This window comes from Anabrus simplex, chromosome 4, assembly GCF_040414725.1.
Source record: "Anabrus simplex isolate iqAnaSimp1 chromosome 4, ASM4041472v1, whole genome shotgun sequence".
Taxonomy (NCBI): Eukaryota; Metazoa; Arthropoda; class Insecta; order Orthoptera; family Tettigoniidae; genus Anabrus; species Anabrus simplex.
This window is the reverse complement of record NC_090268.1, coordinates 275,900,120-275,918,878: the sequence shown is the minus strand read 5'-3', so window position 1 is coordinate 275,918,878 and position 18,759 is coordinate 275,900,120. Positions and strand designations below refer to the sequence as shown.

The following is an 18,759-nucleotide window of genomic DNA, read 5'->3' as shown; positions in this document are numbered from 1 at the left end:
TTGAACCCCATCTGTTCACGCCGCGCTCCGCCTCACCGGGTTGCACCCCATATGAAATCAAACGTTAAAAACTGGAACTGCAGACCACCCTGGAGAGGTTTCGTTCTTTTCGAAGCCATGTTTGAAAGTATCCTTCCCGAATGCCACCAGCTCTCATCATGGGCAGATTCTGTAGCCGTCACGCAGCTAAAGCAATACCCGCATGGCCTGAAAGGTACTGCCCGAGGTCCGATGTTAAACGATGGCACTTAGTCATGTACCCCAAACCGATTGCAAAACGGTTCCTGATAAGGCGTTCGCTTGTATGAGGACTTGCGTTTCGCGGCGGTTACTACTGCAGGGTATTTGGCGTTCCCACCCGACGGGTTGCGGAAACCATCTAGGCTAAGAGGCCTGTCCCCAAGTAGCACTCATATCAAAATTTTAATCAGTCTAGAATAAACCCTCGAGAGGATACCGATGGCCACATGATCCTACGAAGACAGGGAGGGGTCACTTTTTGATATTCTCAATCTTCCAATCAAGGAGGGCCCAATTCAGAATTCCAATGCCGAAATCCATTTCCGCGCCAAGATTGCCCGTTTTAAGCGCGTCGTACGACAGGTAGGGGACAGCGTGGTTGTATTCTATGCCTTCACCTACTGGGGAAAGAAGCGAATGAAGATGTTACTCAGCAATCACAAAATTTGATTTAATTGTAGAAGCTGTTAAGAGACGTTAAATTGTATTAGATGTAGAAAATGTTCTCTTTAGAAAAGCAAAATGAGACATTTTAATTCCAAGTCTGTACACTTTAAAAGAGATTGGTTATTAGCTATAAAAATTAAATTTCTCTACCGCCACGCTAAATCACGGTGATATTATTTGAACATTGACAAATATGTCAATGAATCTGTTCAATAAAGCCTCTAGAGATGTATTCTCTTGAATTAACTGCTTTTCTTTTTGATTTGAAATGTAGAATGGCAGGAGCATTATTAACCTGAATATTTACAGGATGAAATTGATCACTTCGCCTGCATCTGACAACTTGTCAGCCAGAGAACAACATTTTTTCTTTTTAAAATAACAATATTGTGCTATTAAATTCACTCTGAGGAACCGTATTGTATTGAATCTCTTTCACTTCACCCCAGTATCACGTGTCAGAGCAGCACAGTTAGTTGTATAAATTGTGTCATAAATCACTCCATGAACATTGTTATCGTTGCTAAGAGATAATAAAGTACTTTAGACTCGACACATTCAAATCACTAGTCACAGTGGTTATTTCCTGGATACATCATTCTTCTTTTTGTTCCCCATTTAAGAATTTGCTTGGTCAGTACTGTAATAAATACTGATATCTTAACTCCGTCGTAACCTTATTTCTTCATTTTCTAAATTTGAATCGGTGTAGAACAAATTGCTTTCTTCTTTATTAGCGAGGCTATTATAAAATGAAAGGCATATACCTACTTTAAAATGTTCATTGAGATGGGGATGGGAAATAAACTTAACAATGGATAACATATTCTAACTATAGAAAACTACACAGTTAAAAAAATAGGGGAACATGTTTTTGAACGTATGCCATGCTCCACAAAATAATACCTCACACCCAGGTATATTACCAATTAAAAATGTATTCTTCACCGTTGAAGTATACAAAGGAACATCGATAGATTCGCGTTCATTTTCAGAACACAAACGGAAAAGTCCAAATAGGGGCGAAAACAAAGTGGCAACAGTCCTCCAAGGTGGATTTTTATCACAGTTGGACAGCTTTATGGTAGTCGCGAATAGAATGACACTGAGAACCGATTTCTGAGGGATTCCGGTTATCTCAGCATGGTACTTCGAATATGCCCTCTCTCTTCGTACACGGAATAGGCACGGAGACAACAAATTCGCAATGAACACCGGCAAGTTTCCTCGGAATTTCTACTGATGCAGGGTTGAAAGGATGTCATATCGCCATGTAGTGCAATAGGCTTTCTTCCAGATCGAAGAAAACTTCCACCAAATGCTGTTTCGTTAGAGAAAGTAGAAAACCATTCTGGTACTTTTTTCTCCAGACACCACACGAGTCGTCGATTCATCATCTTCTCAAACAGCTGACACCGACTATTTGTCAAATATATCGATCTGTAGCTCCCTGTTTATTTGGGGTCTTTGTCAGGCTTGAGGAGAGGTATTACAATAACCTTGTGCCAATGCGACGGAAACTCACCCGCTAGCCAGATTCATTTGAACACCTGGGAGCCATGTCCTTGCAAAGCGCTATGGCTCTCCGCAGTTTCACTCTGTAAAGGGCTCGTTATGATCCTGTGAAGCGCAAGTAGCGAAAAAATGAGATGAGGGAGTTCTGGCTCACACTTCATATCAAGGAATTCAGGATCGTATTTCCCGCAAAAAGAGGCATCTGCGAAGTGAATTGTAAGACGATTAGCATCCGAGAGTGGATCAGTGATGATAGTCCGCAATGGAAATTCCCGGCACAGTAGGTGAACCTTGTATACTTTAACGCGTGGGAGTTTTGTCCGCGTCCCTTTCCCATGAAGCTTTCTTAATTTGTTGAATAAGAATTCGTTCCTTAGAGCGGATTTTTTTAAATATTACTAAATTGGTCTTACGATTTAAGTAATAGTGGACCAACATACTCAGTGCCTTATGTCCACTGACTCTTTAAACACATATACATTCTATTTCCTTAATCTAGTGCTGAAAGTTACGTTGGCTCTTGATACCTGTCCTTTAACTTCCCTCAGCTTTCCTTTCATGCAGACTCCTTTGCCACCACTGTATATCACTAAAATGTGATCTTCTTTCCTGAGTATGTATAATAAAATGATCTATTTATTATACATAAATTCACTGAAATCACAGCATGTAAATTACTTCTGAAGTCGAGCCCAGCGCTAAGGAATCACAACATGGTGTATTCAAAATTACTTTTTTGTGAAAGGATGGCCGTAAGATTAAGTCCCCTCTGTATGTATGACTACAAATGCACGATTTTTATAATTGGTTACTTGTAAAGGATATATATCATTATAATTATAATTTCTCCTTTCACTATTTACATTGTGAAAATCTAGCTTTATGCCTGGGATTCAATTTCCTAATAATAACAAATAATAATAATAATAATAATAATAATAATAATAATAATAATAATAATAATAATAATAATAATAACAAAGAAAATTAATGTTTTAAACTTACGTTTGGACTTACTACCCAAGCATTATTTGGTGCATTCTGGTAATTTCGGAGTACTTGGAAACTCACTCAAAAGCTGATGTTCTTATTACCTACCCAGGCATTTGATTGATACTATTTTCCATCTATAATCTGAAGATAACGAGGAAGATGAATTAAGACCAGTCATTTCGAAATGTTCAGACCGAGCTCGATGCTGCAGTCGCTTAAGTGCGACCAGTATCCAGTATTCGGGAGATAGTAGATTCGAACCCCACTGTCGGTAGCTCTGAAGATGGTTTTCCGTGGTTTCCCATTTTCACACCAGGAAAATGCTGGGGCTGTACCTTAATTAAGGCCACGACCGCTTCCTTCCCAGTCCTAGCACTTTCCTGTCCCATCGTCGCCATAAGACCTACCTGTGTCGGTGTGACGTAAAGCCAATAACAAAAAAAAAAAAAATAATAATTCGTACTAAGTCAGAGTAAATTTTGTTCTGGAAAACCGAGCGAGTTGGCTAAGCAGTTCATGTCTCATAGGTTTTAACTTGAATTCGGAAAATGGTCGGTTCGAACCCCTCTGTCAGCAGTCATGAAAATGGTTCGCCGTGGTGTCCCATTTTCACACCAGGGAAATGCTGGAGCTGCACGATAAAGGCCAAACTCTCTTTCTTCCCAGTCCTAGCACTTCCTATCCACTAGTCGCCAAAAGACCTGTCTCTGTTGGTGCGACGTAAAGCCCACAGAAAAAAAAAGTCCTAAAAAGTCCCATTTGTTCCAATAACTGGAATGTGAATACCGATGCAATTGCTTTTTTTAATATATATTATACTCCCGTATATCTACCGTTTTGAAAAGGGTGGATTTCCTTACGGGGAATAGGAATGTACAACTCCTCCCCAGATGAATGAATTGGAATAAGGACTCCTATGATTTGCTTGGTGCAGTGCAGCAGTGGCGCAGTGTAGAGGTGCGTCCTGAAATTGCTGTTCAGCTGCTTTGAGAAGTAACTAGAAACACTCGGCGTGGCGTAAAACCCTTAGAAAAAAGTAGTTGGGCAAGGGCTGTTTGTTTTCGTGATCAATTATTTTATTCAACAATATTAAGCCTACACTTAAACCTGACGGCCAGACATGAGATATTTTTATTTTTAAAAATAAAGCACAACGGGAAAATGTCAACATTATATTTATTTATTTATTTATTTATTTATTTATTTATTTATTTATTTATTTATTTATTTATTTATTTATTTATTTATTTATTTATTTATTTATTTATTTATCGTATATCAAATTCATGGACAGTAAAAATTATGAAATTTATTCCAACTAATTATTGAGTCTGTCAAAATGTCCAGTACTTCTAAACGGACTGTGAACTAAACAAATGTTTTTCTACAAAAATGTATATATTGTTCAGTTAACAGAAAAGTGACCCTCAATTTAGGCCTTTGGAAATGCTTGGTTTTTGTGTGAATGTGTACGGTAAGTAAATTAACGTTTATTTTGGACTTAGAGCCCTACTTTTAATGAGAGAGCAGAGAAGCAGTCTCAAAGAGAAAAAGGGAATTAAACACTCCTAGGCAGAAGTGCATCCAAGCAACGTATCATCAAGTACGGCTGACACTATGTGTAATAGTACCCGTATCCAACATAACGGGTATCCGTGCATTTTCGTTTCGGGTAATCGCCGTAACAGGTACCCAGGTTCCTGGGTATTCAATAACCTGGATCTTGTCATCAGCTCAAGCAGGAATTTACCGTTTTGTAAGGTATCATATTTCCGGAACGAAACCAAATATATGATTATTGAGTATTACTGGGTTGAAAATGATAGACGAAACTGCCGGATCTCCTCGTGGGAACCCGAGTCACTAGTATTGAATTCGTTCAGCAGAACTGTTCTGAAACGCCACTAACATGTCTGATGACAGCCTACAACCGGGAATAATAAGACACAAAATGAAGAATAAGAAAAATCCAAATATATCATGAAATTAGCAATATTTTCATTGTGAATGTAAACATGAGAACTCTTTCCTGAAGAACTTCTTACTTCCGTTTTGTGTGAATGTGATCCTAATTATAAGGCAACACCCTGTATCTCGTACGAGAATTAGTACCGGGATAGAATTTACGATTTACGATCGGGATTCGCATTATTCCATGAGCGTTTATACCAGAAATTTGAAATAATGTTCATGCTCCCTTTCTGTAGTATCTAGAATTTACAATCACATTTTAATGGAGTAACATCTGTAACAGTAAATCTTTGCATCTATATATTAAATGAAGTTAGAGCACATAGCAGTGAAACAGAAAGAAACGTCAGGCTTTTCGTAATCTCTGGCCAGAACTCGAACGCATCATTAGTTTGGTGGATGTCAGGCGTCGCTCGGTCTTGATTATATACGATGAAAAACATGAGCTCAAGACCTTTTGCTTGTGCTTCCTTTTTCACTCCTGACATTGTGGCTGAAAGCCCTTTTGATGGACGGGTTTATAAACACAGCCTGTACATAAGCTCTTCCCTCGGCGCTCAATAGCTGCTGAAGAATAGGCTTGTCATAAATGTTAAGTCCCGTTCTAAACCACCCGTTCCAGAACTCTATTAACAACCTCTCAACGTAAATGGCTCTACATGTCACAGTATCTCTAAGGTCACTTCGGTAAAAATCTTATTTAATACCCGAGCCCTTCTGTTCTAACAAGATGGCGGAGGAAAGTATCGAAATAGTACTTTTTATAAACTTACAAGGACAGCAGGTCGATCGTTTAGGAGCTAAGCCTGTTTTAGTTATTAGATAGAATGGGGGAAGAGTTCGTATTTAAGATCAATTTTGGAGTCAGGCATTCCGGTACGGACATTGCAGTATATCGCCAGCGTGTGGAACAAGATTGCCATGAAATATGTGCGATGCTTCGAGTTTTCAAACGTGTCCGACAATCAGTACTTTCAGGCGCATGTTGGACATTTTGAGTACTTCTTGTATTAGAATGCAGTATCCCTGCAGGTACACCATCATGGCAACAGCTACTTGACGTGAGGTGTGCTGGGTAATGCCACACATACGAAGTTCGAAACTTTGTACCACATAAACGGTCGCCCATAGGTGATATGTTCACAGGGACTTTTTGTGTTGTTCTGGTGTGCACTGTCCATCGCAATCCCCTCCCACCAGCCCGATTTATTTTTCACATGCTTGGGAACATCTTGTATATCAGAAAGTCGCACACGACACTGATAGTGAGATTTCAAACAACGGAAACTCTGTGGCAAAGAACTGATGCTATCCAAAACAGACACCGTTAGATCCAATGTATCACTCCACCTCCACCAACGAGGTACAGCTTGTCATGCCTATTACATAGCAGTTCAATCGTCTGGACGTAATATAATCTTGCAAGACATTAATTTTGATAACCGCTTCATTGATGAGCATTGTTGAACCACTTCCCCATCAAAAACTATTAAAACACTTAAAATACTGGTAGATGATTGGTGAGAGGTCTGCTAGTATAACGGGCGATGAAGAGTCTCGTAGTCAAGTTTTCAGATTGTTATTCTTGACATATAATATGAACGGGTGTTGTAATGAAGCGGTATAACTCCATCCCTGTTGACCAATCTAGACATCTTAGCTTGTAATTTATGATGCTTTTATCCAGCTGTCTTGAAGACTTTTCAGCATCAATGAATTCACCTCGTTTCAAGAAATAATAGTGAATAATACCCGCTGAAATCATCAAATAGTTGCTCTTGCCTTCCTCGGTAAAGATTTACATTTGACACTCGTTTTGAGACCTTAGGAGGAGGCAACGATTCTCGTTTAATAACCATTTTAAAGTGTCCCCATTCTCTTCAGAAATGGAACATCTCTATTCCGATAGTGTATACAAATGCTAATTTCTCGATTGCTACGTGAAGTAGAACTGAAATGATTCCATGTTCACAAACGGAGATATTTAAATACAGACACCATCTGTCACTGTTGTTTAATATGATTTCATTTAATCGCGGTGTAACATCCTGGTGCATTTAGAAATGTTGAAAGCTTTGCAGAATATTAGAAGAGCTGCACACCACTGAATAGGTAAATACTAAAATATAGCCTATCACTGAAAACGTGAAGGAACAGCCGAATAGTATTTTCCAGGTACATTCATGGGTCCTCAGCAAAGTTTTCCTTAACATGTCTGAGGGCGAATAGGCTGTCCAAACGTCATATATTAACTCTGGGTTCTTAAAAATTTAAAATTAAACATTGTAAAAAATATATTTGTTCATTCTTGACATATTACTGACTATAAAAGTAAATCTTGCACACTGAGAAAACGATTGACCAATTTGGTGGGTTCTATCACGGCTCATTCCAGGTGATATTTGAAGGGTGCTCCTGTCGATAGATTTACCAGCACCTGCGGGCCGAAATTCCGGCACCTCAGCGTCTCCGAAAACCGTAAAAGTAGTTAGTAGGATTTAAAATCAATAACATTATTAAATAGCGATAAAAATGCATGTGTAGTAATACATATGTTATTAATCACTGTATATAAACTGAAATTCCGGATCAATAGGATCAAGAGAAACAAAGATATGTGGGATGATATCGAATAACAACAATACCTAACGCATGGATGAACTTCCAGTCAACGGAGGTTGATACCTACAAATTTCACTTGTAATCGAGCTATCGAAGCGAGAGGTCGTATGGAGTGTGGGTGCTGAGCGAGGAATATGGGTGTTGCTGTTCAACAGTATCGGGCGACCATAGCTCGATGCCATGGACGTGTGAAATCTGAGCGTGCGGCATGTGCGAAGAGTAACTGGCAACAATACGGCTTGCAGGTATCTCTGATGGCAGCAGAAGTGTTGGCAATACTACTTGTAATAGGAGGTGTCGACTTGACGCCTGGTCTCGGACCAGTGGGATCAATTGGCTGGGAAGAGATGGAGAAGATCAAAGTCAGAGAGGCTTGTCAGGCGGAACAAACTGGTGACCTTATTCGGAGACAGCATAACGGAATGAAGGAGATAAAACAGCGTGTAAAGGATGAACTGAGAATAATAACAGAGGATTGTACATAATACAGCTGAGTTAGAAATACTGAACGCCAAAGTAAAGGGTATAGAGAAGGTGTTAAGGCATGTAAAGCGGAAATAAAATACGGTTAACCAGGAAGCCAGTAGAAAAATTATTTTTATCTACGGTGTACCTGAGAGTGAAGATTGAAATGTAAACAATACAGTGAATAAGGAGTTGAACGGTATACAAAACCGTATGAAGGTAAACTTCAGTGAAGACGTGCACAGAGTGGGTAGAGTGAAGGGAAAGAGGCCAATTACATTCAAGTTAATATCGGCATTGATGGCAAATAAAGTTTTAAGGAACACTAGGAATTTAAAAGGGTAGAAAATATGGGTAAAAAGGGATGTGGACAAAGATACCATCACAGAGCAGGGAATGCTGCGTTTATATTTAGGAAGAGCAAGGAATTCAGGACTGAGGACGTACATACGAGGACAGCGCTTAGTAGTTGGTGATGGTAATTCGTGGCGAGCTTGGTCATCAGTGCAGCTAAAAGTATTTAAATGTTCTAGCGATGTGAAAGACGGGTGAGTACTGGGAGAGATATTTTCGAAATTGGGTCTCAGACAAGGTTGCAAATTATAACCAATATTACTTTTATTATTAATGACATTTTCCAGTTGGACACTTTGAGAAAAGAGCCTCTCCGTATTTCAAGAACCAAGAGATTCAAGGTCTGACCTACCAAGCCACCACTGCTCAGCCAGAATACCCGCAGATTACGAGGTGTCGTGTGGTCAGCACGTCAAACCATCTCGGCCGTTAATTCTTGGCTTTCTAAACTGGGGCTGCCATCTCACCGCCAGATGGCTCCTCAATTATAACAACGTAGGCAGAATGGACCTCGAACCACCCCTCAGGATCAGGTAAAAAAATCCCTGATGTGGCCGGTTATCAAATCCTGGGTCTACCCCTACGTCAAGAGGCCGGCTAAAATAGTATTATTGGGATAGTAAATTACTGTAAATAGTGGATTCTAAACTTTAATTACCCCGGGCAAGTTGGCCGTGTGCTTAGGAGCGCGCAGCTGTGAGCTTGCATCCGGGAGATAGTGGGTTCGAATCCCACTGTCGGCAGCCCTGAAGATGGATTTCCGTGGTTTCCCATTTTTACACTAGGCAAATGCTGGGTATGTACCTTAATTAAGGCCACGGCCGCTTCGTTCCCATGCCTAGGGTTATCCCATCGTCGCCATAAGACCTATCTTGTGTCGGTGCGACGTAAAGCAAAAAAATAGCAAACTTTAATCCACAGAAAACCAGACCTATGGTGTGCAAAACGGGTGACAAACTCTCAAAAAGTGAACAGTGGTGGATGGGTAAGACAAAATCAGAAGTTGTTAAAAATAATTGACCACCTAGGAATGATCATAAGCAGCAATGGAAGATGGAGAGAACAGATGAAAAGAGAAAAAATGAAAGTATGTGCAATGGCTAGTTTACAAATATTGGACAGAATGATGCTGAAGATCGAATACGAAATTCAGAAAAAAATATATATTTAATTCGGTAGTTAAAATGAAGTTACTGTTTGGAGAAGAAATTTGAGGAGTATATGATATAATTGTAATATTAGATTAGATGCAGTTGTAAGTAAATTTGCCAAAATAATAATGGAACTGCCAAGTTGTACTACAAGCAGTAGAATGAGAACGATGTGTGAAGTGATGAGTAGACGGGCGGAGTTACACTCTAGGAAGAACCTCTAATGCTAATTTTATATCATGAAATATTGAGGATACGTCATATGGGAAAAACTGTATATTTATTTAATTTTCTTAATTGGGTTTCTTTAATATTGTATATTGTAAAAACCTAACTGCATGTATTGCAATATTAATGAATACTCTCTCCCCACCTGGTGACCATCCGTGACTGGGAGAGAATAGTATTCTGTTCATTCATACTTACACATTTCTATTGGAATGTTACATCAAAGTAGAAAAGAAAGAAACAGCGGGAAATGCAATAGGTTTGATGTAGAGATAAGGGGGAGATTATTGCTATGTCTCTAAACGCAGTGTACAACAGTGGGTTAGTCACGAACCAATTTGCGGAACAACAGGCCAGGTATGCATTATTAAGCAGTATAATGACGAATACCACCACAAACCCAGCTCATGCCGAAACAGTAATCGGAAGCACAGAGCACTACAAAATTAATGTGGTCTACATAGGACATCGAGAATAGGCTCCTCTTCATTAAAATATAGACTTCCTGGGGTTATGTGACTCTGCATTTCGTTACATAATATTTTTTTCTTCAGGAAACTGGCCTTATCGAAGTATGCGCCATACATTTTTATAATTCTATTAATAAAATATAATGAAATATAAAATGTAACTATAGAGAGATGCCTGGAACCCTACCTGAATACAGGTTCTCCGCGATCTGAATTTTAGGTGCGGTCTTGAATTTTCCGTGTAGAAAGTATGTCGAATTATACATGTTCAGTTTTGTGAAAATATTCCGTCGAATATCTTGGAGTTTATAATTGACATTTCTCCTAAATATAGGTAATACCTAAATTGACGTAAAACCCTCGGAATGCTAAATGGTAAATACGCTAATAACACACATACATTTTACGACTCAAATTATAAATGAAAATCAAGTTAATGGTCGTGTAATGTAAGAGCGTGGTTAATAAACTCGCAATAACATTTAATAACTTTCTGATCTTATTCAAAATCAGAAAAACTGGTAACTGGAAGTTATATTTTAATAATTTCGCATTTCTTTGTTAGTGAAATTTCATATTCAGGCAATCGTGTTGACATTTCCTATTTCATGCAGAAGTTATTATTATTATTATTATTATTATTATTATTATTATTATTATTATTATTATTATTATTATTATTATTATTATTATTATTTACTTATTTGGTTTCAAGGCAGTCTTGCATAAAAAAAGCTTAACAGCTTAACGCAAAAGGCGTGTTCGTAAGTACAGGCACTGAAGGTTACGAGAAGAGTGAAAAGTAACCTTAGTACTAACTCGTGATTATATAACGATGATAAAGATGATAGTTGTGGACTTAAGGAGACTAACGTACAGGTTATTGGCCCCTAATGGCATTAAATGAAATGGTAGATTGAATGTACCCACTGGGAATGATGAATAAAATGAATACAGATGAATTTAAAATAGACATTCGAACTGATTCACAATGCTTATTTATATCTAATGATTCAAAATTTTGTACTAAAATGTCACAAAGCTCAATAAGGTATTGACTTAACAGTAAGACTCGCGCGTGTTATAAGAGAAAAATAATGGCAAAATAAAAAAAATAAAAAAGTACATAAAAGACACACAACACACAAGACAAAAGACTAAAAGCGGAATTTGGATTTACAGAATTTAAAAAATATTTATATAAATACATGGGGATCAAATATAAACAGGAATTTATTTAAAATTTATTGCATCAACCAAAAAATACACATATAGAGATCACTTTTCTACATTGTGTCCTGTCTTCGATTACCTTTTCTCCTGCTAGAAAGAAGAGGGACGTGTGCGGAGCCAGTTGCGCACGAACTCTTCTACACTTGTATCATCATCGACCCGCTGTCCTCTCAGGTCTTTCTTTGAGTGGTCCAAACAAATGATAGTCGCAGGGCGATATATCTGGACTGTAAGGAGGTGTTCCAGAGGTGCCCAGTGAATTTCCTCCAGTTTTCCCGCATTAAAGCGGCAGTATGCGGCCTTGCATTGTCATGGAGAAGAATGACGTTTCGGATCGGTTGCCGGCGTCGCTTGTTGCGACGCGCAGCTTTTGCTTCATCTAAAAGGTGACAGTAATAAGCTGCATTAATTGTCCTTTGTTCATGGTGAAAATACACCAGCAAAATGCGCGCGGAGTCCCAGAAAATGGTTGCGAGCACCTTTCCAGCAGATGGGCGTGTTTTGGCCACGACCGGACCTGCTTCGTTTCTTCGCCGCCTCTCCATGCTTCCTAGCTTTGACTCCGGGGTGTAATGATGCACCCAAGTTTCATCACAAGTCATAATGCGATACAAGAAATCCTCTCCTTCCCCCTCGTAGCGACGCAGGAGTCTCTGACAAACTTTCTGACGTAACGTTTTTTGTTCATGGTTGAGGAGAAGATGAATCCACCTGGCAAACAATTCTCTGAAATGGAGTTTATCTCGGAAGATGATTTCAACACTTCCGTAACTTATTCCTACGGCTAAAACAATTTGCTAAATTTATATTCGCCAATCTTCACCAATAATATCACGAATAGCAACAATGTTGCTCACAGTGATGCTTGTCCGCGGTCTCCTTTCATGAGGTTCGTTTCTCACAGCTTCTCTTCGTGCCGCAATCGTTTTATCCCACTCATACATTCGAGTCTGCGAAAGTATTTCTTCCCAAAATTGTGCGCGGAGCCGTCTCAAAATTTCGGAAGGTTTGGTGCCCTCTTTTGCGAGAAATTTGATAATGATGCGTTGCGCAATAGACGTGTGCACCTCTTGTTCACTCGTGGCATACTGAAACAGCCCAGCTCTCCACCGTTCGCGCGCGCAAAACCCATCTCCAGACACCCCCACCAACATCCTGGCAAAGCCCCGCCTGAGAATTATTATTAACAGCAGCGATACATTCAAATTCCATTTTATATTTGGTCCGTATACACGCGCAAAAAAAAGTTGTAAATAACTAGAATAATATTTTTCCGTTAAAAGCGATGAAACATACCATTATCTTTCATAAAATGGATGACGAGTTCTGCTGACCGCTCGTCATCTTGTAGAATGAGTTGCATGATAGTTGACAATTTTAGACTACGGTTCAGATCAGCTAGGTCCCCGAACTCTGTAAGGATGTAAACTACGGTCAAATGACCACGAACCGGGAAATGAGGGAGAGAAGATTCTCCCTTCAGTACAGTAAGTAGGAGTGCGACTCTGCGACTCTATGTCATGGCCTATCTAAAGACGACACAGTATCAATTCTTCTTTCCGGAAGACCCGAATGGAAGTTTTCCACACCTTCGTTGTTGCTATAGTCACTGAAGTTGTTGTAAGGAGGGAATGGCCTTCCACTACTCCTTCCACTGAGCTGAGAACGAATGTCACTAACGTAAACTTTGTAAGGAAACGGGTTGACTGTAACGAGCTCGATACACACAAGTTAATGCTGCCGCTCATTGGACAGCGCGTACCGCTGAGCTTCAAAGATGGCATAATCTCTGCTGTGTACACGCTACATGTTTCAGATAGAGAAAAGAGTAATCTATCAACATTCACAACGAACGAACAGTCCATCTTCCCCACTGTCCTCAAGCCATCGGTGTAGAGTGTATCTGATCCTGGATATCGGCTTACAACCGACCTAAAAAGGCTCCGATGAATAGGGGCGTCCCAGGGTCAGTGTTACAGTCCCAGAAAGATGTCAGGTCTATTCACCCCCCACGGAGGCACTTTACTTGCTACTTTAACTAGGCAAGGAACTGAAGGTACATCAACATATTTGTAAATATTATCCAGGAGTATTCCAACAGGCTGTATTGCTTGTGGATGTGCAGCGACGAGCCGGTGATTCTGGTTATGTAATACGCAAGGATAGCTCAGATGAAGTGACATCTGCTGAAGGTTTGCAGTATGTGAGATGAGAACCTCCATGCGCCTTAGATATAAGGGTGGAACACCAGACTCAGCGAACAGTTTAGCTACAGGAATTAAGCGGAAAACTCCCGCCGCAAGACGAACTCCGCTGTGACGGGCGCTACTCAGTTTGTCAAGAATAGATTTTCGAGCTGAAATGTTAGTCGATAAAATATGTGCCCGATAAAAACGCAGGAGCATAGTGCGATCGGCCCCCTACTTTGTGCTGCTCAGAAACCTCAATATTGTTACTTGCTCATGCGACCGTCAGCCCACTGGTAGCCCATCACTATTTGCGGGAAGGGATTATTGAATCAGGCCGGGGACCTGCCAGTCGACCTGGCGCGGAGTCAGCATGACCTGCCTCTCCTTGTATAGTGCTTTCTCCTTGCTTCTCCGTCGGCCTTCTGGAATGCGAAACGGGAATATTTCTTCTCTTAGAGCATAACGAAGATTCTAGAACTTTATTAGCGGGGTATGGAAAGGAGGCTAGCTACGAACATTATTGGAGTTGGACAACAGTAGTTCTGGCTGTCGTCGGAACTGTTCTTGTGTGAGTGGTGAGTGTTTCATCAGAGTCAGTGTCGTCGTGGTGGATTGCTAGATTCTTAAATTGTGATCCCCATTGTTTAGAGGTGCTGTGATTTTATCCTGCAGAGTAATATGTGCTGAGTAGTACACTGTGTGAGGCGGCCACACACAATGATTGTGTGAGTGACGGATTTCTCTGGAATGGAGCCAAGGGACAGTCGTCGTGCGGCGCGATTGCTATTTGAGTGTGTAATCGAACCTGCGTGCGTCCAGCTGCTGAATGGAGTGACCGAGTTTGCGAAGCGAAGTGAAAAGTGAGCTGTCAATCAAGCTTACGGGAGGGGTCATCTTTACAGGTATATGCCTGGGCTAATTAGAGAACTGTTGTCAACGATTCTCAAACCGCTACGGAGTTTCCACTCAGTGAAGGACACGGTATAGTCCTCTGAAGCGCGAGTAGGAAAACTAAGATGGTTATGTTCCACCTTCTTAGCAATAAATTTTGGATGGTAATTCTCGCAACCAGACACATCCGCAAAATATTTCGTCAGATGTTTAGCTACGGATGGTGGATCAATGATGATACTGCTCACAGTGGAAATTCCCTGTACTGACGGTGATCATTGAATACCTATAATGCGCCTCAATTTATTCCACACTTCTTTTTGCTAGTTGCTTTACGTCGCACCGACACAGATAGGTCTTATGGCAACGATGGGATAGGAAAGGCCTATGAGTTGGAAGGAAGCGACCGTGGCCTTAACGAAGGTACAACCCCAGCATTTGCCTTGTGTGAAAATGAGAAACCACGGAAAACCATCTTCAGGGCTGCCGACAGTGGAATTCGAACCCACTATCTCCCGGATGCAAGCTCACAGCCGCGTGCCCCTGACCTCACGGCCAACTCGCCCGGTAGTCCACACTTTTGAGATGGTAGTGTAGACTATAATATGTCGTCATTGAATAATATTTTTCCTGCGATGTTTTCTTGCTCTGTACAATAAGAAGTCGTGCCTTACCGCGAAGTTTCTTAAAATATGCTAAAATGGGTGTAGTTACCTGCCTCCGAAAGCGTTCGTGATTGCTACGCCGATCCTTTATAACTCCTGCTAATTCTTCCTTCAACCAAGGAACGAGTTTACATCGACGAGTCGCAGGAAAATATGGAATGGACTCCTTAGTTCCAGCCAGAATTCCTTGCGTGATATATATCACATCGTCGTCTACGCTTCGACTATTCGAATCGTTAAAGACAGTGATGTGAACATTGTATATCAGCGTGTTCCAAAATACACCGAGGAGTCGTCTCGAAGGAACAAAGTAATGACAATAGAAAAATTGTCACTGTCATCATGTTCATCCCACCAACACAGGGGAACGAGCGTACGGCTCCACAGACTAAGATTAATACGGAAAACGTTCCGTGCGCTATATTAAAATCTATTGATGACACTGTATTTAAAATCCATAAATCCAGGTCACCTATCAGCTTCTCCAACTCTCTTCCTCTAGGACACGGCACGTCAAAGCCCCGTAATGAGTGATCAGCGTTAAAATCACCCAATAGGGTGAAAGGCTGTGAGAGCTGATCACTGATGTCCACTACATCGTTGAAGAAGGCAAAAACGCAGAAAAATCATGTAGTTAATTTGTAGTAAGGATATACTTGACGAGGTAGTTAACATACACTTAGTTAAAGTCCAATATATCTCAGCTGACCAAATTTCAAAGATACGTCCAAGTAATATTTATGCGGTATATCTGAGTAAATTATATTTTAATATTTTTATGATTACAATCTGCGAATACTCTGGTGCAAGTTGGCCGTCATCCAAGTGACAGACAAATGTATTCCATTTGTTCATTCATTAATTCATATTATTATTATTATTATTATTATTATTATTATTATTATTATTATTATTATTCAATTACTGAAGTAAATGATACTATAAATACAACAATATTATTTAAAATATCTTCGATTTTCTTCTGAACTCTATGAAGATGCACTAACACTAAAAATCTAACCGAGTGAGTTAGCCATGCGGTTTGGGGCGCATAGCCGTGAGCTTGCATTCGGGAGATAGTAAGTTCAAACCCCACTATCGGCAGCCCTGAAGATGGTTTTCCGTGTTTTACCACTTAAGGCCACGGCCACTTCCTTTCCGCTCCTAGCCCTTTCCTATCCCATCCTCGCCATAATACATATTTATGTCGGTGCGACGTAAAGCAATTTACAAAGGAACCAATCCCTAACTATAAATTTTTAACAGTAAAAATTGTTTAAATCGCTAAAAGCTATCTTGTTGGTTTTAAAATTATATATCAAAGTACACAACATTTAAGAACAAATTTTACAGTGAGTTAATCGTAATTTTCCATTTTATACTGAATTTATTATTTTGATTACTGGATACAGAAGATGAGGTTGTGTTTAAACTGTTTATTCCCTTCCAATATCCAAATTTTAATATCGGATACGTTAAGGGCATTTATGATGTTACTCTTTAATACTTAGCTGTAAATGCCATGAAAACGACGAAGATTTGCGAACTTGATAGTATAATTCCGTTAGTATCTATCTTCAATCCATTGACATCTATAAAACTCAGTAGTTATGCTGAGCATCTTCATGTTGTTCGTGTCTCGCTGTGTTTGTAAACAGGCTGACAGCCTTCGTTCTTACCTCGTTGTTTAGCTGCAACTGTCAGCACTTGAGATTCAGAGCTAGGAAATATTTTCCTATGCTAGATTTTTGACGTTTGTAAAATAGTATCCAAGTGAAAAATATTATCAAAATAGGTGCCGAGAGTTCATCATCGGATCTTTCAACTTTTGTCTCCCAGACCTTTCATGAATTAGTGCCGCAGGGTGGATAGCTATAAATCTGGAATATTTTTACGAGTTTCCTGGTCGGATAGAGGTGACGAGAACACACAATCGATCTATCTTAAACAACTATAGTTCTTAAGGTAATTGAAATATGTAAAACATGTGTTATGATGTGTTATTAGCAGTGTACCTGTGTAGTTATCAACAATTTAAGAACTAATGTTAAGCATAATTAAAAATAGCTTTCTGAGTTAACCAAAGGGACTGTAAAATGTTCTTCTTCATTTGATAACAAATTTAAGATTTAGTTTGAATATGGGCTTATTGAAAACGAATATACATTTAATGTAATTTTGGTGTTTCGTACTTAAATTGTTCTTATGTCCTGCAACTGCATAATACGCACTTACACATTACTAAACCGATGTGCATTAACAATCTTTCACTGCTTATTTACATTTAATTCTGAAAAATTCCCCGTACAAATTGCCCATAATAAACAAATAGAGTTGCAACATTTACGTTGAAGGTGATACCAGACGGTTTCAGATCGTTACCACTCAAGAAACAACATCATCTGAGTGAGAGAATCGGTAAATGATTCCATCGATCTGGTAATTAAAAATGCAATTTTAGTTTTTCACTCTATGTAATACTTACTGTTGAAGTAATTCTTTAGAATTTCACCCAGTAAGGTAGAAATATATTCTTGGATGTCTGCGCAAAATAACCACAAAGCACTTTAATTTGTTCACCAATTTATGTCTTTCCTAAGATAGTCCCCACGCTTCTTGTAGAATGCCACAAGTACATAAACCTCCTTCCCCTGTGCACCGGTCAGTTGCAGAAAAGCTACAAGAATTTTTACTTCTTTATTCGTCCTTATGATTTGTTTGTTTGGTCTTTCCCCAAGAAAATGTGGTCCCAGTTTGTGTTGTTTATGTTGCTTTGGATGTTTGTAGGTGGTAAAATGCTAGATGAAGAGAGAGTGGCGTTTGAATCTCTGCAGGCCAGACTGATAGAGAGTGAGGATAAAATCCGTCACTATGAAACTCTAGTGAGGAATCGAGACCAGGAACTCAGTAAGACTAAGCGAGTGAGTACGACGACCAGTCAAGTTTGCGCTAACCATACTAAAATGATAACTTTCTCTTTGGCCTAACCGTTGGTTGGTGTGGCTGTAATCCCTCTCTTTGGCACAGATCTTCGGATCTTGTTGTCTGTGAATGTCTGCAACCCTGTCAACTGACTGTATGTAGGGTTAGTCCTTTCATGCAGTTTTGCTCTTGTATGTAATCGCTGCCACATCCTGAATGGATATCCATGCTGATCAGCTTGTTGGTAAATGGAAAGTAATATTTAGGATGTTTAAAATGATAGAAGGATTCTTACTCTTTACTAGCTTTTATGTTCTTTATTTTGCGTGTCTTAGTGAGACGATTATTTTCATGTTCGTTAATATTTCTTATGCTTGTGTGTTTTGGGAGTATAATTTTGAAA

General features: G+C 39.6%; 1 protein-coding gene across 1 annotated transcript in view; it reads left to right on the top strand.

The window, feature by feature from the left end:
• Positions 1 to 18,759, top strand: part of LOC136871872 (trichohyalin) — a 371,843-nt gene that overhangs the window by 183,928 nt on the left and 169,156 nt on the right. The window contains exon 3 of the mRNA XM_068227389.1: positions 18,222 to 18,355. Coding sequence (XP_068083490.1) covers positions 18,222 to 18,355 — 134 coding nt within the window. The remainder of the gene's footprint in view (positions 1 to 18,221; positions 18,356 to 18,759) is intronic.